Source organism: Gymnogyps californianus, chromosome 4, assembly GCF_018139145.2.
Source record: "Gymnogyps californianus isolate 813 chromosome 4, ASM1813914v2, whole genome shotgun sequence".
Taxonomy (NCBI): Eukaryota; Metazoa; Chordata; class Aves; order Accipitriformes; family Cathartidae; genus Gymnogyps; species Gymnogyps californianus.
Window position 1 is genome coordinate 45,357,196 of NC_059474.1, and position 25,447 is coordinate 45,382,642.

General features: G+C 38.4%; 1 protein-coding gene across 1 annotated transcript; it reads left to right on the forward strand.

The window, feature by feature from the left end:
* Positions 1–197: 197 nt before the first annotated feature.
* On the forward strand, positions 198–25,189 carry NAF1 (nuclear assembly factor 1 ribonucleoprotein). The gene is made up of 9 exons (XM_050895896.1): positions 198–261; positions 316–481; positions 3,499–3,637; positions 7,390–7,483; positions 11,766–11,848; positions 12,909–13,069; positions 16,934–16,985; positions 21,732–21,837; positions 24,471–25,189. Exons 1-9 carry the CDS (start codon positions 198–200, stop codon positions 24,893–24,895), a joined length of 1,290 nt encoding a protein of 429 aa, XP_050751853.1. The 3' UTR covers positions 24,896–25,189.
* Positions 25,190–25,447: the final 258 nt, after the last annotated feature.

A 25,447-nucleotide genomic window follows, 5' to 3' on the forward strand; every position in this document is an offset into this window, starting at 1 on the left:
CACAGGAGGACCCGCCCCTCCCAGCGCGCGCGCGCCGTAGCCCACGCATGCGCCCTGTCTCTCACCGGGCCCAGACCACTCCGGTCCGTCGGGGCGTGGGCGCTGGGTGGGGAGGGGGGCAGCCGGAAGTAGCGTGTGGCCGGGGGCGGGGCTGCCGGCCGCGTGGGCTGGCGGAGGCGCGTGCCGCTAGTAGCGGGATGGAGGCGCAGATGGAGGTGGTGGCGCAGATGGAGAACCTAGCGTTTGAGCCCGGCACCGCCGGTCCGGCGCCGGGCGAGGAGCAGGCGGCGAGCACGGAGGGGGTGCCGGGCGAAGAGCGGGCGGCAAGCACGGAGGGGGCGCCGAACCCTCCGAGCCCCCGGGAGGGCGGTGGGGAGGACCAGGCCCCGCCGCCCCCAGCCGAGGGAGCGCGCTTCTCGCCGCCGCCGCCTCCTCACCCCAACGGGCCTCCTGCCGCCGCCCCCTCGTCGGACTCGGAGAGGTGGGTTTAGCCCCGGGGCTGGGCCGCGGGGCGGGAGGGGCGCGTCGCTCTCCGCGGGCCGCTCTTTCCCCTCTGAGGGCTCGTACGCGACGGCGCATGTGGGCCCGCGGCGCGGGCCGCCGGTCCTGTGGCTCAGCGCTCTGCGAGCGAGGTGTCCGAGTCCGCCCCCTGCCCCCCGCCCCAGTGTTTCAGCTTCTGTAGCCTTCTCTTCCCCGTTAAAGATGACACTTTCAGTTATGTTTCACTAGGAGTTTTATTGTTGAACTAATAAGCCTCCAAAACAATGACTGTAAGGGTACAGGATTTAATGAAAACATGAGTTTGGTGGTGGTGACCTGTAGAGTGTCGTGGTTGGTTGGGCCACCATGGCCGTTTGAATGTCTTGTTTGACATGGTCCTCACGGGGTGCTCCTACATCACTTGTGGCAAGACACCTGCAGTGTAATTGCTGAAAAAACCTGAATGTAGGACTGAAGGTAAAGAGTCTGCACATCCTAACTCGTGCTCTAATGTTGGCATCTCGGTGGAAAAGCTTATTCTCAATCTGTACTTTTTTTTATAAAAGGTTCCGTCTTCTACTTGCATCTGTGCTTTGGTGTTCGGTATAGTTGGTAAAGGTAACTTTGGTTAGATATGGGCTCTGTTTCAGTCTTAGAAGCCTGCACACTCTGTCAGTTTCAGTGAGTTTTGTGTTTTCTTTTTGGGCCATTGCAGTGAGATGGCTATGTGCTCCTTCTAAATACTGGAGGCTGAAATGAAGTCTGAGGATCTCCTCTTAAAAAGAAGAATCTGAGCTTCATTAACAGTTAATGGGTTAAAGCTTGACTTTGGAAATACTTTGTTTGCTCTGTTCAAAGTTTTCCTAGAACATCATGAAGTGATGGAGAGCGAAATTCCTGACCTGTGGCAGGGGCTTCACCTGTGGTCTTTTTTGCTTCCAAAATCTGTTGCACTGATGTTCAGATGAATATTAAAGGCGAAATTTTGATAGCTTTAACTTACTTAGCTGTCTATGTGTATCTCAAACTTTTTTCTTTCTTTTTTCCTCCTTCCACTGATTGGTAGTCTGACTGATTTTTGTCTTTCTGCTGTGTTGGTTTTGTTCCAAGAAGTCCATATTTGGCTTTTTCAAAAGGTTTATCTGGAGAGGTCCTCTTATTTGTTGTCTTTCCTATCAGCATTTGTTGGAAAAAAAGAAAGAAGCAACAGGTAATTGAAAGCCATCCATTTGCTTGTGAAGGAGACAATGTAATACCAGAGAATCTAGAAGGGAGCGTTTTTTGTATTTTATTTATCACCTTGTTTCTAAATGCTGCTTTGTTAACAGCCAGATCAGGTAAGAAAGGATAGATGCAATTTTACAAAAGTTTGCTTGTCTCTGTATTTTTGTGTGAGGTTTGTAAGGTGTTTTTTTTCAGTCACCAGGATCAGTTACTCCGCGTGTTTGTTTCTTCCACCAACTCTTGAAGAACTTAGACTTTTGCTAAAAGGAACATGTTGACACGAATAAGGACTGGTTTCTTACTGTGCTCTTTACTTGAAATATTAACAGTCTAAGACAGTAAACATCTCTTATGCATGTGCCAGTGAGAAATACTAAATTACTAATCTGTGTGAATATGTACTAGGGGAATTCAGACAGGCCATGAATTATGAAACTAATCCCCTTTATCTGCAAAAATTGGAATTTTTTTTTGTCTTCGTAGTTGTCGTGATTTAACCCCAGTCAGTAGCCAAGCACCACACAGCTGCTCCCTCACTTCCCCGCTGCCCCACCCCTGCTCCTGGTGGGATGGGGAGGAGAATCAGGAAAGAAGGCAGAACTCGTGGGTTGAAATAAGAACAGTTTAATAACTAATGTAAACTATAATACTAACAATAATAATAATGAAATCATAATAATAGTAATGAAAAGGAATATAACAAAAAAAAAAGGAGGGGGGAAAAAAAAACCCAGTGATGCACAATGCAGTTGCTCACCACCTGCTGACCAATGCCAGAGCCGCGATCGGCCCCTCCCGGCCAGCTCCCCCCTGTTTATATACTGGGCATGACGTTCCATGGTATGGAATACCCCTTTGGCTAGTTCAGGTCAGCTGCCCCGGCTCTGCTCCCTCCCAGCTTCTTGCACACCTGCTTGCTGGCAGAGCATGGGAAACTGAAAAGTCCTTGGCTTAAGATAAGCGCTACTTAGCAACAACTAAAACATCAGCATGTTATCAACATTATTCTCACACTAAATCCAAAACATAGCTATGAAGAAGAGAGTTAACTCTGTCCCAGCCGAAACCAGGACAGTAGTGCAAGGTGCATTGCTTGGAATAAGTATTTTCTTGACTTTCACTTAGCTTTATGCTAATGTTGGGATTGTACAAGAAGAGTGACTGTGAACTACAGGAGGTAGTTTAATGTATCATCTTTGAAAATTTTTTTGTGCTCAGTTATGTGAAGGGATGTTCAATAGTGGGAACTTAAGTGGTGCATAAAATGGAAATATGCTGATAGTGCATAGATGTTATGGTCCTAATTTGGCTGTGTATATCTAGGTACTATACTGAAGTCATCATCCTGTAACTCTGTCTCATTTCACTTGCAAACCAATGCAGCGTAGGTCCCAAACTGTGACTATCGCGTATGTCTGACAGGGAGTTATGCTGGTGCTGGACTTTTGCATGGGGTAGCCAGTGGGAGAAACTGGACTAGGTGAACTTAGAGGTGATTGCTCTCATGCCACGTGCACCATTCAACAGTGAAACAGTGGGAACCCAAACGAGCCATTGTAGTTGTTGGCATTTGCTCTGAACTGCTGAAGCTGCCACTCACTCTTCTGAGATTTTATGATCTTGTCCAGTGGCTTGTAGGTTCAGGAAAGATTGCTGCTCTTCTGTATACAAATGTATACATTTAAGAAAAACGTATCTGGTAACCAAAGGTATTTGAGTAATGTATAATTTAGCCACTCTTTTTGTCTGTAATGTACAAGTCTACATTCTAACTCCCACGTTTGTTTTATTCAGTGATACGGATTCAGATAGTTCATCAACCACATCCTCCTCTTCGTGTTCTCCTTCAACAGTATCTGATGAAGACGATCATCCAAATGAGAAAGATAACAGATCTTACTGTGTTAAAACAAAAGATGAGTTGCCTATTGATGTAAGTACAATGTGTTATCTTTTAAACCTTTTTCTAGTAACCCAAGTTAAAATATTTTAACTTAATATATTTTTTAAGTCATTGCAATACTTAGTGATTGAATGTACGTTTTTACACTAGTTCAGGTATAGCACAGTTAATATACTGAAAAATAAGACATTTTAAGTTATTAAGACCACTCTGAAGTGAAGTTCACAGCTCATTTTAGGTTCATATTTTTATAAAATCACAGTTGTAATTAACGAAAACAAATTTCTGGATAAAATTTTGGATATTTTAGTATATTTTTTGTTGTTTTGTATATTGCAGGCTTTCATCATCCTTTCTCTATGTGAGAGACTTGAAGGTCTGATATGTCTTACAGACATATTTCAAGTGTGTTTAGCCTTGAGGTAAAAATTTTGAATGTTGTATTAAGCCTCCCAGAGGTTCAGATTGCATTGCCTCTACTCACTTAAGCAAAATTATTAGAGTTGTCATGGAAGTGGTTTCTATTTGTTTTATTCTGCAATTTTTGTTATAGCACTGTTTTATGTATTGCAGATCAGAACCTTAATTTGCATCAAGATACTGTCTTTTGGTTTTCACAAATAACATATTCATTAAGTATTGCTGCCATTATTCCTCATTATATCAAAATTAAGATGTTTAAAGGAATGAGTGTGCTGGTTTCCAGCTGGGATAGAGTTAATTTTCTTTTTAGTAGCTGGTACAGTGCTGTGTTTCGGATTTAGTGTGAGAATAATGTTGATAACACTCTGATGTTCTAGTTGTCACTGAGTAGTGCTTATTCTAAGGTTAAGGACTTTTCAGTTTCCCATGCTCTGCCAGCAAGCAGGTGTGCAAGAAGCTGGGAGGGAGCATAGCCGGGGCAGCTGACCTGAACTAGCCAAAGGGATATACCATACCATGGAACATCATGCCCAGTGTATAAACAGGGGGGAGTTGGCCGGGAGGGGTGGATCGCTGCTCAGGCATCAGTCAGCGGGTGGTGAGCAACTGCATTGTGCATCACTTGTCTTTTCTTGGGTGTTATTTCTTTTTTTTGTTATATTCCTTTTCATTACAATTATTATTATTATGATATATTATTATTGTTAGTATTATATTTTATTTTACATTAGTTATTAAACTGCTCTTATCTCAACCCATGAGTTTTACTTTTTTTTTTTTTTCCAGTCCTCCTTCCCATCCCACTGGGAGGGCGGAGGAGTGAGGGAGTGGCTGCATGGTGCTTAGTTGCTGACTGGGGTTAAACCACGACAATGAGTTTTAGTAATAATCTACTAATGGATGATTAGCTGTGCATCATTTGTAATGGATTACAAGTAGAAGGATAATATAACACTGTAATGTCAATTTACATTAACAGTATATGTTTATCTGTTATTCTGTAGATCTCTCACCTTCATAAAAAATGCTTTGTGGAATGAGAAACAAGTCCAGTGAAGGGTACAAGAAATTATTAGAAAGGTAGAGAAAAAAACCTCTGAAGAGCAGATACATTTGGATACATTAACCTTTGCTTCAGTGCTCTGTAAGAGTTTGTAATGAAGTGCTAGATGACTGACTGGAAAGGCTGAGGCATTGACATGCATTAGCAGTAGCAAGAACAGGAGATGGAAGTATGTTGTTAATTCTTAAACTGTTCTCTAGAGACACTTGGAGTAAAGAAAAGCTCTTAGGATATTCTTTTATCCCTGAAATTAATCAAAGATAGAGAAACACACATAACGTTGTGTTCTGAAGGAGTAAAACATCAGAGCAATTTCTGCTTATGTGCACTTCATTTTGAAGTATGATTAATAGTAGAATCATTATAAGTGCTTCTATGACAACATTTTTTTTACAGCACTGGACTTCTGAACAAAAATCCTTGCTCAAATAGATGTACTTACCAGGTTTTATATACCTTTTATCTCAATTATTTATTTAAATGGAATTCATGTTAGTCTGAAAATACTTTGTTGAAAATATTCTTTTGTCCCATTAGCTTACCAGCTTCAAGTCCAAGTGTTTACAAAACATTGTCTTCCTTTTAAGTACTGGCCTGATTAATTTCATTGGTTCAGCAAAGCTATAGCTTTTTGCCAGTGATCGTTAATAAGAACCGAAGTTCTAGCAACTATGTTATTTACTGTATCTCATACGAAGCCATTTTACAGTAATAGAATTAGTCTATGTAAAAATGTTGTAGATTGTCTTATGTAAATTTGAGGGAATACAATTTGAAACTTAAAATGTATCTGTTAAAAATGAAACATGATGATTAGTCCTTTACCCAAAAGTCCCCAATAATAGCTAACTTGCTAAAGCATGGGTCAAAGATAAAATAAAAGATTAAAGAAAGTATTTAACTGGAATATGTGCTTAGGGGAAAAAACCTGCACGTATTAAGGCATGTTAGCGGAACTATTTTAGAAACCTCCTGCTTTGAAGTGTAGGATTGGCAGATATTGTATATAGTATGACAGATGGAACTGTTTATCAATTTGAGATTTCTGATCAGAATTTTAGCTTTCTTCCTTCTGGTCTTTGGCCTTTGAATTGCTCTGGCATCCATGACTTGGTTAAGTCCTAGCAGTGAAGTTGGTTTAATGTTGGAAAACTTACTGTCCTGTAGAAGGGTGTGGTGTTTCTATCTGAATTCATGTTTTGACTTTAATACTCTGTTATATGATCTGGGAAAGTCTTGGCCTCTGTTTGGTCTTTGAGTTGCTCTAGAAGCCTTTGCCAAGCACTTTTGTTAAAGAGTGAAGATTATCAGGTGAAGTTTTGATAAGACAGGATAAGATTCTTCTGTTGGAGAGGGATTTAATTTCTGGTGATGGCCTTTAAAGGTGCAGTTCTGTGCTAAGATTTGGACTCTACCTCCAAATTCAGAAGACGTTGAATTTGAAGATAATTCTTACTGTAGTTGCCTTTACCTTGTATTCCATATAGTCCATATTGAATTCACAGCAGTATAGTATATACATAGAAATCTTAGTTTATGAGTAAATTAGAGGTAGATGATGAGTTCAGTGTTAATCAGCCTTTGATAGCAGATTTTGATGCTTACATTTGAGGAAAAAGTTTAATTTGAATATTGTTTGTGCAGTACTCAGTTGTATATCTGAAGTTAGGCATTTTTTTCGAAAGTGTTCTCCATTATTATCCTCTTGTACCAAATACAGCTTTTAGCTAAAAATAATTTTCTTTGTATAGGTTGTTGTGATCTTTCTGTCTTCTATAATGGTCTGAGTCATGGCATAAATGGACAGACACCATTTTGTCAAATCAGATGATACATATCTGGTGTATTTCACACTATTTTATCTCTTGCTGTGTACATTTTTCTGCTGTCATGCATTGAATGTGGTTACAAGTTGTCTGATTTTTTTGATTACTGATTATCTAATTATTGTGTTGTACATTGAACTTAATTTATCTAACTTGGAAGTTCAAAAAAAATTAACAAAATGTCTGTCAGTTGTTGGTTTTCTCCAGTTGAATAAAATTGGCTTCTACTTTAGTTGCAAGGGAAATATGTAGAGTAGCATCTCAATAGAAAAGGTGTCTTCAAAAGTGACATTCCCCCAAGATGAGTTCATTTAGAATTATTCTGAAAGAGACAAATTAAACTAGATTTGTTTTGTTAAGTGTTCATAATGCTAGGAGGTTTTTCTGATTGTTGAATTTATGCAGTGGTGAAGTGATGAATGTCTTAGTGTGATGAGATTATATTCTGAACATTGACTTGGTATTTTCAGGAACTGCCTCCTGTTGAAGACTTATCAATAATTCTGCCTGATGATGTTGAACTGAAGCTCTTTGGGACAGTTTCCAGCATCATTGAGCAGCTAGGTAGGCAAAATATGTTTGCTTTGTTTTTAATTAAAATAATTTCTGAATATCTCTGCATTAATTGTGTATTTAACTGTTCTGTCAAAGCGTCAGTACTGCAGTATTCTATTTCAGGGGGTAGCAGGCTGCTGAATGAGAACTGGGACTACCAACTGACATTTGTGTTGAATTCCCTTTTAGCTGCCTTACATCTTCTAAAGATTAAGATACTACAACTATTATGCATGTGTTTCTGTGTGACTTTCACATTCTGATTTTTTCATAAAAAGCCTTTTTTCACCATGTATTATGATTTTTATATTAATTCTGGCAACAATAAGATTGAACATTTGCAGTATTTTAAGAAAATCTTCCAGTTGTACATGCTGTATTTGAATTATCTCTGAAGATACAGGAGGTGTATAACTGCAAGGACAGATGCAGTACAATGCAGTCCCAAGAGCTTTCTTGTTAATATATGAGGACAGGAAAAAGACGTGTTTCTTTAGCAGTGCAGGTTCTTTTTTCTCTTTTTTTTTTTTTCCTTCCCCTCCCCCCCCACCCCCCATTTATCCCATTTCTGGTATCTTGACCGAATGCAGGCTGCCAGTGTCAGCAGTCATAGGACAGCATGACTAACATGATTTATAGGTGCTGGAGGGTAAGCTTAATGGGATTGAGACATAGAATGGATGTAAGCTTAACTGCAGACGATATGCATTTTGTGATCTTTTCAGATCTACATGGGACCTCAGTTTTTGATATATGAAATCAAAGTTTTGCTGAAGCTGATGTTAATAAAACATCCATAGTATGTTTGTATTTAACCTTATTTCAAGTGTTCCATTCTGCTTGAACTGCTTTCAAAGCAATTTGCTTATGAAAATTAGAAATTAAGTTCAATTTTGAAGTTAAAGTATTTATATTGAGTGGGGTACAAAAGAATTAAAGCAAATAGCCTTTGCTATTAAATTTTCTTTTATTATAAAAAACTCCAGGTAATACAGGCAATTCCTTTACAGTATTGTTGGTGTTGGCTTGGAGTTAGATTTAATTTCATTTATGTGCAGGAAGCTGGCTTGAGGGTGTGGAAGGTAGTAATCTGGTCATCGTCCTTTTGTTCTACTTTGCCCTTTCTTGCTTATTGATAATAATGAGGACTTCAAGAAGGCTGTTTTCAGCTAAAATTATAGTTTTGAAACTAAGTTAAAAAAGAAATGGTTGAATCATGGTTTGCTATTCTTATTTTTGATCTAATATATGAATGTTTAAACAAAGCTGTTTTTAAATACTTCAGTTTTGAAAACGGTCCTTAATTTCTAATCCTCCTTGGTGAGTATAACCTTTTCAAATCCTGTCAGTTTACTGATGGGTGAATTCTTCAGTCTGCATCCTACTTTATGTAACTGAAATACATGAAGTGTTGAATTTAGATTGGTTGGTGAAAGTTAGAAAACAGACTAATAAACATACATGAAATAAAGCTGTAAGAATAGAATAAAACCCCAAGATATCTGTGTTATTTTTCTGCTTTTACTACCTTGCTTTATGACTTCCTCTTTCTACATGTTTTCCTTTCTTTTTAATTCTTCTGGAAACAGGTGTCTGAGTGCCCTCAATTTCAATTGATTTGTGGCCATATTAGGGTCTCTGCCAGCTAATTGTGGGTTGGTTTTTGATTTTTGAACTAAACTGATACCTGTGTATACCAGGTTTGTATCTAGTATGAGGGGAGTTGAGGTCTCATTTGGAAACCACAAATATTATTTTGACACAACAGTCAGTATTCTGAACACTTTCTGTCCCTTTGATGTATCAGAAATCTCTGCTGTTCTCTGTAGCAAGCTTCCAGTTTCATCAGTCTGCAGTGAGTGATACCTGTAAGTTGGCTATTTCATACTATGAGGTGAATTTAAGGCTAGAACAGTATAGGTTCATGCTTGCTTCACACTAACTAAAAGCAAGATGACAGTACTTTCTGTCAACTTCTGCTCAGTGTGTGAGAATTTAACAGAACTTTTGCTGTGTTTTGCTTCAAGGTAGTTAGAGAGAAGAGAAAAATTGACTGTGTGGGTTGTAGCCTGGAAAGTAAACAACTTCGGTGTAAATGAGAAACCTGCCCTGGGACTGCACTTGGGCCCTGGAAGAGTAGAAGCTGAGGATTTTGGGTGGGTTGGGGTAGGGGAAGCTGTAAGTCAAATAGGCTGTAGGTGATAATGTTTCTCCTGGGTTTCATGGGACTAGCATGACTTACGTTTTCAGAATATTTTCCTTAGCCTACTGGAAGACAGGGGTCTATGCGTGATCGATCAAGTTGAGAGCATTCTCTGAGAGTTTTTGGTGTGTGGTTTTTTTTTTTTGTTGTGTTTTAGGTTTTTTGTTGGTGTTTGGCTTTTTTTTGTTTGGCTAAGGTTTATTTCTCATGAGGGTTAAGCAACACATTGGGTTCCTTCACTGTGTATTTTATCTTATAGGTAGGCACAAAATAAACTCATTTCCCTGATTCTTTTGAAATTCAGTGAACTATTAAGCCTGTAGCATTGTCACAGGCTTGCTTGGCATGTCACAAGGTGTTTGCAGATTGAAATAGTAGCAAAGCCTGAGTTTTAGCTTGATGAGATGTTTATTGCTTTAAGTCCTGTTATGTAAGTTTAGCAGTGATAATCTTGTTAGTTTTTGTTGAAGTCTGAGTGACACTTAAGTGCTTGAGTGACTTTATTTGCTGATGGAGAGGCATTGAGAATGCTTAATTGGGCGTTCTGTTGTTTTAGAGGTAGAAAAGATTACCGTCAGAATTTTTGAGTGTAATGCTGCTAGGCCTCTTGTCCTGGTTTCAGCTAGGACAGAGTTAATTTTCTTCCTAGTAGCTGGTATAGTGCAGTGTTTTGGATTTAGGAGGAAAATAATGTTGATAACACTCTGATGTTTTTAGTTGTTACTAAGTAGTGTTTATACTAAGTCAAGGATTTTTCAGCTTCTCATGCCCAGCCATCAAGAAGGCTGGAGGGGCCCAAGAAGCTGGGAGGGGACACCACCAGGACAGCTGACCCAAACTGGCCAAAGAGCTATTCCATACCATATGACTTCATGCCCAGTATATAAACGGGGGGAGTTGGCTGGGAGGGGCGGATCACGGCTCGGGAACTAACTGGGCATCCGTCAACGAGTGGTGAGCAATTGTATTGTGCACCACTTGCTTTGTATAGTTTAATTCTTTTAGTATTACTATTGTCATATTATTATCATCATTATAATTGTTTTTCATTCCTTTCTGTCCTATTAAACTGTCTTTATCTCAAGCCACGAGGGTTTTTTTCCTGATTCTCTCCCCCATCCCACTGGGTGGGGGGGAGTGAGCAAGCGGCTGCGTGGTGCTTAGCTGCCGGCTGCGGTTAAACCACAACACCTCTGTATCGACAGCTTTAAGCATAATTGCAACGAATGTGAGCTACTGCCAAAGAAGAGAGTGAACTACTCTAAAGATTTCAGTAAAGAATAAGCTCTTTATGTCTCTGAATCTGGAAAACTTAAAAATGAAGTAGCATGTATATCAAATTATGTATTTAATGGAGGAAGAACATGCTTCTGTGTCCATTTATAAGTGTTTAAGTCTACTAAGTGTTAAGATTTCATATTTTGAGCTACTAGAACGACTTGCTCGCTCTGACCACTCATACTATCATTAATCATGGATTAGGCCTGAATGTAGTATGAGACTTATATGATGTTAAATTGCAGAAATGTATTTCAAATTGTGTATCTACATACATAAATGACGCCACCAGTTGCTGCTGTGACTGGACTGCCAGACATCTTTTGTGTTCTGGTCTGATTCTTAGGACTTATTAGGGGAAGCTATAATGAATAGCCATCTCCTTCCTTTTTTCCAAGGAGAATTTTATTTGGAATACTAAGAAGGCAGAATATACACGTGTATCTGCATTCAAAAAAACCAGATTATTGCTGCTATGCACTTAATTAAGAAACATCCTGGTTAAATACAACAGGTATCTCACACATACATATCTGAGACTTCTCTTTTGTAACTATCATCTGGTCTCCTTTCTTTCTCCACCCCAGAGAACAATAATTCTGTAAACAAATGTAAAACTTACGACTCGTATATCACTGGAGAAGGGGTGTACTATTGTAACTAGCTTAGTTTGTGTGCAAGAATTTTTGGGTGAAGCTCTATGAACTTTAGTAGACAAATAATGGTGTGGTTTGTTAAGTTTCTCTGCCATTAACTACATGCTGCTGTTGAAACATAAAGTTCTGACTGATTTTTCTTTTTCCATTTTAGTAATAATTGAATCACTGAGAGGCCTACCTCCAGTAAATGAGGAAAGCATAATTTTTAAAGAAGATCGGCAAGCAGCAGGGAAGGTGTGTGTAAAGCATAAAAACCTGTTATTCTAACATAAAATTCAAAGTATTCTTTTGTTCCAACAAGTAGTGTTGAAGTCGACTAAATGAAAGATAATGTTTCCTTGATACGTAGTTTTTCTTTGCGCTTTTGACTCCTGCTATAGTCACCTGTTTTTTTAATCTCAAGAATTCCTAACCTGGGATTCATTGCATCCTTACAGAATTATAATGTGTGATGAGTTTCCGCTATTTTATGAGAGTGCTTGTGGAGAGGGAGAGGTTGCTTTCAGATGTATGATGTCTTGAATAACAGGCTGTGCTCTTTTATTGCCAGGAGTTGGGGGCAAAGATTGGAGAAATTAGAGTCAAGTTTCAGGAAAAATGGGCAATGGTTGCATATCTATGCTCTGCTGTTCCAGTTTAAGGCCAGTGTGTGCTTTATGCAAGTATAATGAAGAATGTTTGCTGAGAGGGGTGTTGCATTGAGTTTTGTATGTTTTCTGGGGAAGGAAAGCCATCATCTAGAATGGTTTCTACTATAATATCTTTGAATGCTAGATGTGAGTGAAACAAAAAAACTCAGCCTGAAATTGCAGGTGTTCTGTACAACATCTCAGAATTCTCTGCTCTCCACAGAATTGGGGAATAGACAGGGGAACTGACGGAAAGGCATCTTGAAAAGGTGAACTTTGAGGAATAAATGATCAGGAGATTGTTCCAAGTGTAAGAGATTTGAAAGCATAATGGAGAGAGAAGAACAGAGATTTGACAAAAGGAAAGATTACTAAAGTAGAGGAAGCAGACAGTGAAAGCAGTGCAGTTGTGTGGGCAAAGGCAACATCAACATGTGAGAACTTTTCCACGTTATAACTTAAACAGTAGCTGGGGAAATATACTGTCAAACAAAATGTGGTAATAAAATTAAAGCATGAAAATAACTTTATTTGATGCTGCATTTTGAAAATACATCAAACTTCTTAAATACAAAGCATCTTAAAGCTTCACGGTTGTCTACAATGAAATTAGCTATCTACTCTTGGTGGTTTCTTTAAACATTTTAATTTTGTTTGTGTTTCAGATATTTGAGATATTTGGTCCTGTTTTACATCCGTTTTATGTGTTAAGATTTAACAGCTCTGAGCATATCAAAGCAAAAGGTATTAATGTGCAAGATAACATGTATTTTGCTCCATCAGTGGAGGACTTCACGCAGTATATATTTGCAGAGAAACTGAAACAGTGAGTCTTTTCTTTTTTTTTTCCCTAATCTGGTTATAATGTATTTTTTAAATATAGCTAAAAATATTGGATTAAAGTTTAGCCTTGAGTGAGAAACCGTAGGACTAAGCTTGACACTAAAACTTTTCTTTTTTTAGATATTCTCAACTGTGTTGTAATAACAAGGTTGTACTGTTTTGCCTTTCAGAACAGTACAGAGTAGCTGTAAACTACAAGCTTCTAAAGTGTTATAATTACTAAAGTTTAGTAGCTTCTTATTCAATTTAATATATTAAGCTTGCTTTCTTTTCATGTTGCTGTGTTACCTAAAATACCATAACCAGAAAAGAATTCATTGATACTTCCCACACCCTCTCACACACATGTACATGCAATGGTTTTGCAAGCTGTACTTTCCGGATTTTGTTGTTTTGTTTAGTTTCATAACTTATAATAAACTTGTTTGAATTCTGAACAAGTTTGTATTTATTTACTGTTTTTATTTCATGTTACAAGGCCAGAACTCAAATTTAATTATCAATAAATCTATTGTACAGTTGGAGAATAACAATTCTGTATGAAAATTACGTGCTGTAAATTTGGGAGAGGGGAGGGATTTGGCTGGCAATGTAGTATGATGTTCAGAAACCTCTAGTGTTTGTGTATCCCAGTCTGCCTGAGGAAAGTAGCATGTATGAATAGGACTTGTTGCCATTTGAAAGGAAGTGTACTCAAAGATATAGAATAAGCGTAATAAGACTGCTAGACAGTAGTGTTCTAATTATTGATGAATAATTGTCTGAAATAAATATAGATCAAAAAAAAATCCTTTGTCATACAAGTGACTTAGTCTCTGTTTATTAGGATTAGTTCTCATCTGACTTGCAAATTTTTTCTGACTATAGCCAATAATATTGGTGTCTGCATTAATTGCAACTCTGCCAGTGTTCATACTGAATAATTTTTTTTCTTTAGTCATGCATGTGTGGCTAGGCCTGCAGGAGTCTTTTTTTTTTTTTCTTTTTTCCCATTTTTGTGGAAGGAACAAGCTTTTTTTTTTCCTTTCAGTGAAGACCAAAATAGATCACTTTCTTACTCTGCTGCTTGTTTGTTTTTCTGCAGCATTTTGATGCCAGCTGGTCTTTGATTTGTGGCATTAAACTTTGTTGCTTAGCACAGTAACTGCACAGACTTTAATCATCTGCTTGCTACATCAATAACTGTGTGCCATACTCAGCATCTGAGATGTGAGAGTCATGTTTTAGTTTGTTACATGCTTTGCAAGTAGTTTTGGGAACTATTTGTCTTTTGGTAGTACCTGACTATCATATATGGTACAAAATTGAACACTAGGTGAGAGGTTTCACACTTTCATGACTTAGCGCAGCTGAACAGTGCATCAGACATTATTTCTTGCCCAGCATTAAAATGAGCAGTGTGAACACCTGTGTAATCTGATGTAAACCATAATTGCTGAATAATGTGACTTAAGTTACATTTCACTGAAACAATATTTTATTTCTGAGTTTTGTCAGTAAAGTTTCTTAAGCTTTTGTGAGGCAATTGGTACTATTTGTTGAAGCTGCCTTTTCACAAAGTAGGCGTCATTGAAAAAGGATAAAGAATTTTGATTTCTGACCTGTGCTGTAATGTCTATATAAAGAAACCAAGATGCCGTGGATAGTAGAAAAGTTGATCTTTGGTCAGTGCTTCACAAGAAGGCTTTTGGACCTTAGCAGGTCGCAAATTTGATGACCAATGATTTTTATTTTCTGCTTTTTGTTAGTTTGACTGTGTGCAGACCAGCTTGTGGAGTATTATAGGCTTAAAGTTTTAGAACTGCTGCTCAGAACTCTGATGGTACTTAGAAAAGGAAAGGAATCAGGATTAAGATCTGAAAGAAACCTTAAGTTTGAAGCTTTTTCTGAAATCTGGAATGCAATCTGCTTACATTGTACGAAGTTGCAGTGCTATGAATAAGCCTTACACTTCATAGCAAAATAAATGAAAGTGTAGAACTTCCTGAATGCAAAATAATTTGTTGCTAAAAATAGATTTGTGTTGTATTGCCTGAAACAAAGTAATTCTAAAGAAGCTCATGTATTTTCATGATTCCTCTGAGTCACCTTGTTAGACTTCCAGATCTTACAGTATCTGAGTTCAGAAATCAAAGAATTACTATCTTGTTCTTTGCAGAAGACTATTAAGTATCTCAGAGCATGAAAAGTGTTTTGTGTTTTGCTGAAATGGGAAAGGCTGCCTTGGGAGAGTGAGATAAGCTGCCTGAAGAACTTACAAGGTTTAAATTTTGCAGTCAGTAGTACTACATATTGCCTAATGACCACAGGTCTTGGGAGTTTCTTGCGTGCTCTGCTATTTCTGGCAGGCATGTATTGCTCCAAAATAACAAGATGAGTGGGAGAAACAAAGAAGTTGGTTCATAATTAAAAAAAAAAAAGTGTTACTTTTCATCTTTACATAGAAAGTTTTCTGCAGCCGAGAAGTTACTCATATAGAGCCCTTATCTTCCTTTCCTCCCTGTAACATTTTCTTCTAATTGAACTTTAAAATGGCTTGCTTGCCAATATGATTTGCTCATAATCACAAAGATGGTGTGTCTTTATGGTTTTCCAGTGGTATGTAGAGATTGAGCTTCAGTTTTATGGTTATGGGTTGAGGCACAAAGTACCTCCAGATGACTTGCCAGCGTTTCTCATGAGCAGCCTTTGACTAAGGGCCTCTTTAAGTCCAGGCTACCTAGAGCTGATGGTTATATACTTGAATGTAGCTATTGCTGCTTGATTGTTGCTGATGATGAATACATAAAAAACCCCTTGGTTATTAGAGCACTAATTGGAGACATTTAACACTGAATATGTTGATGTTTTTAACTATATGGTTCCATTTTGCAAGTAAAAGTTTTCAGTATTGCATTATTTCATATAGTTTGTCTGCATAGATAAGGATTGTGTCTGGACATTTCAGACCAAAATATATTAAATTTGCGAGCAGTGTGGAAAAACCTTCCACAGACTTTTAACAGCATAATTTAAATTTGTTCCACAAATTTGTTGCTAATCAAAGAAATAACTTGATTTTTAGTGAAGTTCTTAGTGGTGGGTGAAATAAATGATACCACTTCAAATTAGTTTTGGTGCTTGTCGGGCAAGACAACTGAGTGTTTGCTTCCTTAAATGTCTTTTACCTTGCTTTTTAATTTTATATGTACAACAAAATAGAAGATGAAACCTAGTTATCTAGCTAACATTGTCTTAATAGAATTGTAAGCCAAGCTTAGAGGTTTCTTTGGTTCTGAATTCACTTCGCTATAGTTATACTTAAGGCCTGTGTCCTACTAGACTAGTTCGTTGTCCTTTTTAACTGGAGATATGTGTTCTGAAACCGGAAGAGTAAGAAAGCTTGTGACTGTAGTCAGCAGTTAGCATAAGAAAGTTGCAGTGAACTACCTCAATTCAGGTTCAAAGCAATTTAGGCTCCAAAGGATGTATTGAGAGAATATTGATCAAAGCTTAATATTAGCTGTGTGAAACGTTCAGTCTTCACTCAAAGTAGGAAGATTTTTCAAGTGACATAGAGTGAAGTCCTAAGTTGACGCATACATTACTATTCACTTAGAAACAACATTAAAAAACAAATACCCCTTTTAAAACAGGCAGCTCCTGGTGTAGGAGATCTGATACCTTGAAGAAAGTGTTATCCTATTTGCTACAGTACAGTTCTTGCAAATTATTTCTAACCTGGAATGTGTTGCTACTATGTGACTCAAATGAGATGTTTCATAGCTTCCTTATACCATCTTCCTTCATCTTGATTGTCTAATTTGTGGTTTGGGGTGTTTTTGTTTGTTTTTTTGTTTTCTTTTAGGGAAAAAGGTTCAGATGCATCTTGGAAGAATGACCAAGAACCACCACCTGAGGTAACTATAGGTTTTTTTTGGTTTATTGTTTCTGATTACACAAGATATCTGTAGAAAAATTTCTGTGTGGAGTAACTAATTAGCAAGCTTATTTTTTTATGCAGACAAGAGTTGGATGTGCCTTTTCATTGAAAAAAAGGTCATGCTTTTCTTGGAGAGTCTCACAGTCAGCGTAGAGAGTACTAGCTGTCTTTTTCTACTTGCTTTTTGCAATTGGGAAAACATGTATCTTTATCTTCAGTTTCTCTAGTCCTTCAAGAACATGTTTGGCAACCTGAACGTTCGGCTTTGAGTAGCAGTGCTTTTACCTTGCCTAATAGTTTTGCTTCTGCTAGGGAATTTTTGTCCTTGCTGTTCTTTCACTGCACCTTTGTCTTTTACGTTGCCACAAGCAATTGTTTGTCTTTAAAGGCCTGCTAGTACTCTGCAAACTGTACTACTTGGGTGTTTAAGCTGTCTGCTCTGTTAGATTAGCTTGACACCTCCTCTGTTGCATTCTTTGAATGGCTTCTTAGTAAGGTTTCCCTACTGTTTCCTGTTATAAAACACGAGTTTCATGAGAGAAGATGAGCTTATTCCATACAAAGGCAGTTATGCAGGATCATGTAGAAGTGAGAGCTCCTCATGACCATTGACATCATTTACTGTAGGATCTGTAAAGATTTCTTCAATGACATCCAGACTTCCTGTCCAGTGCTCCTTAACTCCACTCTAACTATACTTTTCATGACTATTCTCTTCAATAAGAATTGCAAGGCTGGTAGTTTTATTGAGGTGTTTTCATGAGATTTGTTTTCTAGCTCAACACTTGAGTTGCTTTTCCTTGCAATTTCTACTGTAAGCATACCTTATCCAAAATAGTTGAAATTCCTAGAAGTCTTGTGTCTACCGTAGTATCCTAGAGATCTCTCTATCTGCTTGTTTTGAATCTTCCAAAAGTTCGCATAGTTCTATGCTATGTAGTATGTGCTTCTTACTCTATAATTAAGTAGGAAAGGTGTGTTTTGTGGTGGTTTTTTTTTTAGTATTCTAACCAATTTTTAGAACAGAATAGACTATTTCAGTTGGAAGGGACCTACAATGATCATCTAGTCCAACTGCCTGACCAATTCAGGGCTAACCATAAGCTAAAGCATGTTATTAAGGGCATTGTCCAAATGCCCCTTAAACACTGACAGGCCTGGGGCATCGACCACTTCTCTAGGAAGCCTGTTCCAGTGTTTGACCACCCTCTTGGTAAAGAAATGCTTCCTAATGTCCAGTCTAAACCTCCCCAGGTGCAGCTTTGAACCATTCCCATGTGTCCTATCACTGAATACCAGGGAGAAGAGACCAACACCTGCTTCTCCACTTCCCCTCCTCAGGAGGCTGTAGAGAGCAATGAGGTCACCCCTCAGCCTCTTTTTCTCCAAACTAGACAAGCCCAAAGTCCTTAGCTGCTCCCCATAGGACAAGCCTTCCAGCACTTTCACCACCTTTGTTGCCTTCCTCTAGACACATTCAAGGACCTTCACATCCTTCTTAAATTGTGGGGCCCAGAACTGCACACAGTGCTCAAGGTGAGGCCGCACCAACGCTGAATAGAGCGGGATAATCACCTCTGTTGACTGGCTGGTTATACTGTGTTTGATGCACCCCAGGATGCGGTTTGCCCTCTTGGCTGCCAGGGCACACTGCTGACTCATTAAGTCTGCTGTCAACCAGCACCCCCAGATCCCTTTCTGCAGGTCTGCTCTCCAGCCACTCCTCTCCTCATTTATACTTGTGCCCAGCATTACTCTGTCCTAGGTGCAGAGTCCTGCGTTTGGACTTGTTAAATTTCATCCCATTAATCATTGTCCAATGATCCAATCTATCTAGATCCCTCTGCAAGGCCTCTTGTCCCTCAGAAGAGTCAACAGCACCGCCTGGTTTGGTATCATCAGCAAACTTGCTAATGGTGCATTCAACTCCTGCATCCAGATTGTTGATAAATATGTTGAACAGAACTGGCCCTAGAATTGAGCCCTGAGGAACACCGCTGGTGACCGGTTGCCAGCCAGATGCAGCCCCATTCACTACAACCCTTTGGGCTCTGCCCTTCAGGCAGTTCTTCACCCAGCGCACCGTGAACCCGCTCATCCCACAGTTGGACAACTTTACCAGAAGAATGCTGTGAGGGACAGTATCAATTTTTGCATTCACAGTCCTTATCCCGGGCCAGTTGTTCTGGCTTGAAGGAGAGATGTTGTGACACGGGCTTGTCTGTGCTTGAAGATAGGTCCTGTAATGATGTATCAGCCTGTCAACCCAGACTGTGCTTTTTCCAGTATGGTGAGGATGATGCATTTTTGAAATACCTTTTTTCCTTCCCACAAATGGAACTGAGTTGAGCAGTGTTAACTTCTCCCAAAGAATGCTTGTCTGTCAGTTCTGACTGTAAATTGCTTTCCTTTCTTGGGGAGACTTTATCTCACAGAGAATCATCATTTGAGAGTTAGGAGTATTGCATAGAATTGGACTGTAGGTATGTGATCAATAGAGCTTTGAAAGACTGTGTATACTTAGCAACTTTTGGCTAGTCTTAGCTTTCTTTTGTCGAACAGTTTTCTAGTGATGATGATACAAAATGTGCTCATTGGCTAATGGTGAGCTCTTTTTTGTTTCTTAGTCATTTTTAAAGCTGTTCAGGAGAGAAGCTTGTAAATGTGTAATTTGAATTTGTAGGAACCCAAGTAACTTTAAAATTTTGCTAAATACAGTCAAGCAGTCAAATCTTCTGCAGATACAGATTCATTGCTTTTTCCAAAGTTGGGGTTTTTTTAATGATTTTTCTTAATTTTAATTATGATACTGTTACCTTGAGGTTAGAATCTGAATGTACAGAGGGAACTTTACGTTTACTGTACTTCACTATAGGAAGGAAGCTTGAATGAAATCAGTGATGGCAGGGATGGGCAAACTTTGGTTGCTTTTTATGACACCTTTGTTTCCATGGCTGTTCTGACTTTGTGATATGTCTGTGTGCTCTGTTGTGGAGAAAACACCACACCTAACATCTTGTAATCCTTAATTAGAATAATCTTTGGATAGTTCTAGCAGTTAGGGTTTGCACTAAAATGTCCAAACTGTGACAGCTGATGAGCTGATAGAAAGTAGCTTTTGCTGTGAAGGTAATAGCTGTTGACAAGGGTGCAGATTAGATTTTATGCTACTGATGCTTGAAAATGTCTCTTACAGCCAGACTCTTTTAAAGCCCCCAGCTGGCAGCTGATTCTGTAACTTTTCTGGCCAGCTCCCACAGTAAACTGCGTGCAATTGCTGGAGTCAGTTCTTTTTGTGGTACCGTTAAGCTTTATTTTTGTATGATTGTTAAATTAATCCATGTTAGGCCTTTTATGCTTGCTACTTTAAGGTATATGGTAGGTGTTCCTTTTCTGACAGGCTTGTAATTAGACCAGCTTAACTGTAGACTCAGTAATACAGTCTCTTTCGGCCTTGTCTTTGGGGTCATAGGGTGACAAAGTGTGATCTGTATGCTGCAAGGCTAACAGGAGCAGATAACTGCGATTTCTCTGTGAGGCGGCTTTTATGCAATGTTACATGGAAATTAGTGAGCAATAGAAGGTACCTGTTTGTTATTTTGCTCTACTGGAGGATGGTGTATTGAAGTCCTTAGAAAAAGCAAGGGTTAGTGAAAGATTTTACTTCATGGTATATATCATCTTGTTGTATTCCTTGTGGCTTTTTTTGAGTAAGAATGCAGTCCAGTTAAGTAGAAGAAGAAATGGTTGTATTCAGAATTAACTTTTATGTGGCTTTTTTAGCACTGTTTTAGTGCAGTGTTTTTGAGATCCGTGCTCTGTATATACTGTAGCGATACATCAGTAAGCAGCAAAACCCTTCCTTTCAGAATTGGAAAGGGGAGGGTGGGAACGAACTCCACCCCTTTAAGTCATATGAGCGAGCTGTTTTTCAGGGAACTAATTATGCTGATAGATTTCTTTCCTGTCACTAATAACTTTTCCTCATTCTAAATGTAAGCTAGGATTTGAAAGGTAGCAAACCCCTGTGTAACAGGAACAAAATGTTGCGGTGACATTGGATCTGTTGTAAATGACAACATTCTCCAAAGCTGAAAATTCCTTTGGAATAACATTGCTATTGGAAGTTTAACGGGAACAGTGTTATTAAATATCCTACAGAAAATTCCAATTTAGTGACAATTTTAGTCTAGAGATATTTTTTAATGTAGTTTAACTGTGCTAAGTATTGGTTGCCAAATTTAATTTTAACTTACTTTAAAAATCCATATTTTAATTCACCTAGTCTGCAGTTTGCCCTTTGAAAGCTTTTTCTTGGCAATAACTAGCCAGTTCCCTCAGAGGTGCCCAATTTTTTTCTTACTAACATCTATGCAATCAAAAATTTGTGTTCAGTACTTGAATGTTGCTATTTTTAGGAAAATTAGAAGGACTAACTGAATGTTGTATAATTGTTTTATGAGAAATTTGTGGAGTGTTAAGTTTTTTGGTTTTTATTGTATTGAGAAGCCAACTGAACACACGATGGCCCTTTGAATGCAAAACAGGAAAGTGCAGCTTTAATATTCTTCTGAGCTGACTGCAGGATGGATTGTTTTCCAAATAATGATTTATTGCCAGAACTGAAGTTCTCTGCAGTCTTTATATGACTTCGGGGTGTGTGTGTGTGTCTCTCTCTCTTTTTTTTTTTTTTTTTTTTTTTTTTTTTTTTTTTTAAAACCAGGCCTTGGATTTCAGTGATGATGAAAAAGAAAGAGAGGCAAAACAGAAGAAAAAGAAGCCTCAAAGTCAAGGAAGGAAGAAACTCAAGTCAGAAACAAATGCATCAAGTGAGTGAATGCTATGGGAGAATTCTTTTAACTGTTAAACTGAGTGTGAAATACACAATGATATCCATCTTAATGACTGAGCTTTCATACAGTTAGTATTTCTGTGCTTTTCAGAGTTATATTCGTGGATTTATGGCTACGTTCCTTATTTTTTTTTAAAGGAAAAATGAAGATTTTTTCCATTAAACTGTGGAAGGGAAGTAATATAGGAGCAGGACAGTTGTCAGAGGAGATTCAAAGGCTCTTACAACAGTGTCAGCTGACACACAGTGAGGATATCCAAAAGATGCCACCTTTTGGAGTTCAGAGCTTGCTTATTGCAGGGGTTATTGAGGCCCAAGTTCAGCTTAAGCCTTTGAGTGCAGGGAGAAGATAGAGGAAGGCCATGTACAATTTTTGGAAACCCATTTTTTTGACAGTCGGGGAGAAAACACAAGTCTTAGATGGGGAATTTGTTCCTCTGTCTGAAAAGGAAGCTCCTCCTTACCCATGGCGTATATATACTCCTTTAAAATAACTGTTACTTGTGTAGCTCACTGAGACTGAGACCTCTCTGTTTATCTAACACAGTCATTAGATAAACAAACCTATAGTAGTTTAATAAACTATGTATATTTTTTCATAATATACATAGTCTTCTTCACCTTCCTTTCTCCTGCTGTTGACAGATCTGTTCCAGGTGTATGCTTGCAGCTGTGCTCTGTTTGCAATAACCAAATTTTCCTATCTGTCTTCTCATGTCTCTCTACTGACAAAACTTTTTGCTTTGTGGTTGCCATTTTGGTTGAATAATTTAAATAGCATCTCTCTTTCTCTGTTCTCACTGGTCTGCTTCTGTTGCATGCTCTTTGTACCACTCCCTTTAAATACTACTGACTCTTATCCTCTCCCCTCTTCTACTGCTTACATATCAGGTTGCTTCAATTGTCTGCAGCACAGTGCTTCCCCCCATTGATTTTCTTGGACTGACTCCTTCGTGAGTTTGCTGCTCTTCCTTTGTAAAGCTGCTAGACATTGCACCCCACTGAACCCCTTTTCTCTTGATCTGGGAAGTCAGTAACTGTCCTGTTAACACTTTTACTCTGCGTACAGTACCTCCCTCCCTTGTACCCTTTAAATAAAGCTGTGATCTTTCTTGGACTGGCTTTTACCCTATGGTTTTGACAGTTTTCCCTTAAGGGAAGGATTTGAATCGTACCATACTTTCCCTTCATTGCTGATGGCTATTTTCTCTCCTGATTTCTGCTTACTGAGCATATGGCATGTTTTCCACCATATCCTTATTCTGCCAGCATATTGCATGCCTGCCTTTGCCTAGGGCTTTCTGAGGCTGTTACTGAACTATGTTCCATAACTGAGAACACAACAAGAGGAACTGTCTCCATCTGTCAAGGGAGTATGGGTTATGATTTGCTGTGTCTTTCTGTAAATAACATGGTATAAATTGACATTGTGTGCAATTTAGTTTGGCTATGGAATTCAGCAACAAGGATATCTGTCAAATTGAGGCACAAACTCGGTGTCAGCTGGAGTTTTGCTTGGTTGCATCTTCATAAAACTCTGAGTATATTAAAATTGGCTCATTGTTATAGTCTTTGATAGGAGATGAAAGAACAAAAATATTCACTCAAGTACTTCCACTTCAGTGCTTCCGAGGGGCCTGCATGTACCAAAGGAGTCTTAAGTCCGAATCCCCCATGAAAATGAGTAGGAATTTTGGTATCCAACTACCTTTCCAGACTTAGCTTTTCAAAGGTGAAAATGTTTCTGTGTAGTCTACTGCCAAGGATTAGGTCCACATAGGTTCTTAAAATTCAGTTATTTTATGCCATGTTGTGTCCCTAAATACCTTTTTGCTTCTAGCCCTAAAATCCTTTAGAGATCATGTTTCAGTTTAAATTCTGCAGCCTTTTGAATATCTTAGCAGTTCTTTGGAACACTTTTAATATTTCGGTGCTCTTAATTTTATAGCACCCACTAATACTCTTATGGTATTTATATTAAGTGGCAGTACATTTGTTATGAACCCTAAATGTATGCTTACAGTGACCTTTACAGGGAAAAAGTCATCTTAGAAAGATGAATGCTGAAAGCTAATTGGCTAAAGGTGCAGGCTGCCTTTTTTCTGATAGAGTAAGTTAGTTTTATTAATTTGAGTTTAAATAATTTCTTGTGTCCTGTGTCTGTGCTGTAATACCAACTCAGGTCTGAAAGCTGTATACCATTTTGATGTAATGCAGTGTTGATTTATCTTCAGGTTTAAAATGTGTTGCTTTTAAATCTTATTTTAAGCCAAAGCTTCCAAAATACTCACAGTTTGAGTGTTCCTGTGATTCATTAATACAAATGAAAATGCCTGGAGGGAAGGAAAGTGAAATTTCTTTTTTAATGACTGAATTTGCAACCCTCAGGATCATCCTTTCTATATTACTCTAATAAATCAAGATGAGTTACTGAACAGTAGACTTGCCAGTATTATTTTGTTGTTTATGTAATATTTGCCAGTATTATTTGTTGATAAGATTACTTTTCAAATTTCCTTGACATCGGCTTGAAAGATTTGCGAGGACTAAACTTAATCTTTCCAAAATAGTATTAAAACTCTGTGTGTGTTTTTGTTTTTTTGTTTTAAGGTGAGAATAAAGGACTTCATCAGTCAATGCAACAGCCTGCTTCAAGTTATTCAAGGGGATACTGTGGCAGAGGGTTCTCCAGGGATCCATTTCCTCTTCCATCAGGCCCTCCAGGTTTTTTGAGACCACAAGTAAGACCACCACAGCTATACTCTTCAGACAACAGAATACATCAGGAATCTCCGGTGTTTCCACAACCTCATAGAAAAGAAAATCCAATGATGCAACAGTATCCCTTTCCTCCTCCAGTTTTTGGTTCTGTTAATGACGTGCATCAATTCCACCTTCCGCCTTCAAATCTGAATATGATTTGGACAGGCCCGAACATGTACAACTCTTCATACCCATTTTTACCGCCACCACCACCGCCGCCGCCACCTCCGCCTCCTCCAGATAGCCATCCTTCTCAGTTCAGGCCTTACTAAGTTTCCATAAATGTGCATACAGAGCATTGCAGTTTAAAGGGAGGAAGAACAGGCTGCCAAGACTGTATTCCCTTATTTTGGAGATGCTTCATTTTTCTGCAACGGTAGAACAAATGCAGAGTTTGATGCTTTGTGGGACATCCATAGAAAACTATTTTTTTTCTGTATATGTTTTCTGTTTCAAAAAAGAAAACTGTATGATAAAAATAACTGAATATTAAATAATGGTTTATTTTTATAATATCTACTAGTTTGGGATGATAAATAAAAATTTTTTGGAGACTGGTATGTAGTGGTGGAAAGCTATTTTGTAATAAATTTAAGAGTTTATGTAACTACTGTCTAATAGGATATGTCGCACAGGTGGTACTAATATTTTTAGGGTGGTTGTATATTGCTATGATAAACCATTTTTCTCAATTTCTGCAAATTTTGAAATCTACTTGCATGGAAACTAAAAGTCTGACATGTAAATTTTAAGCTAGGTTTGCCACTATTTATATAAGGTATAAACTCCCGTTATCCAACTTCTAATATTTCATTAATTTCATA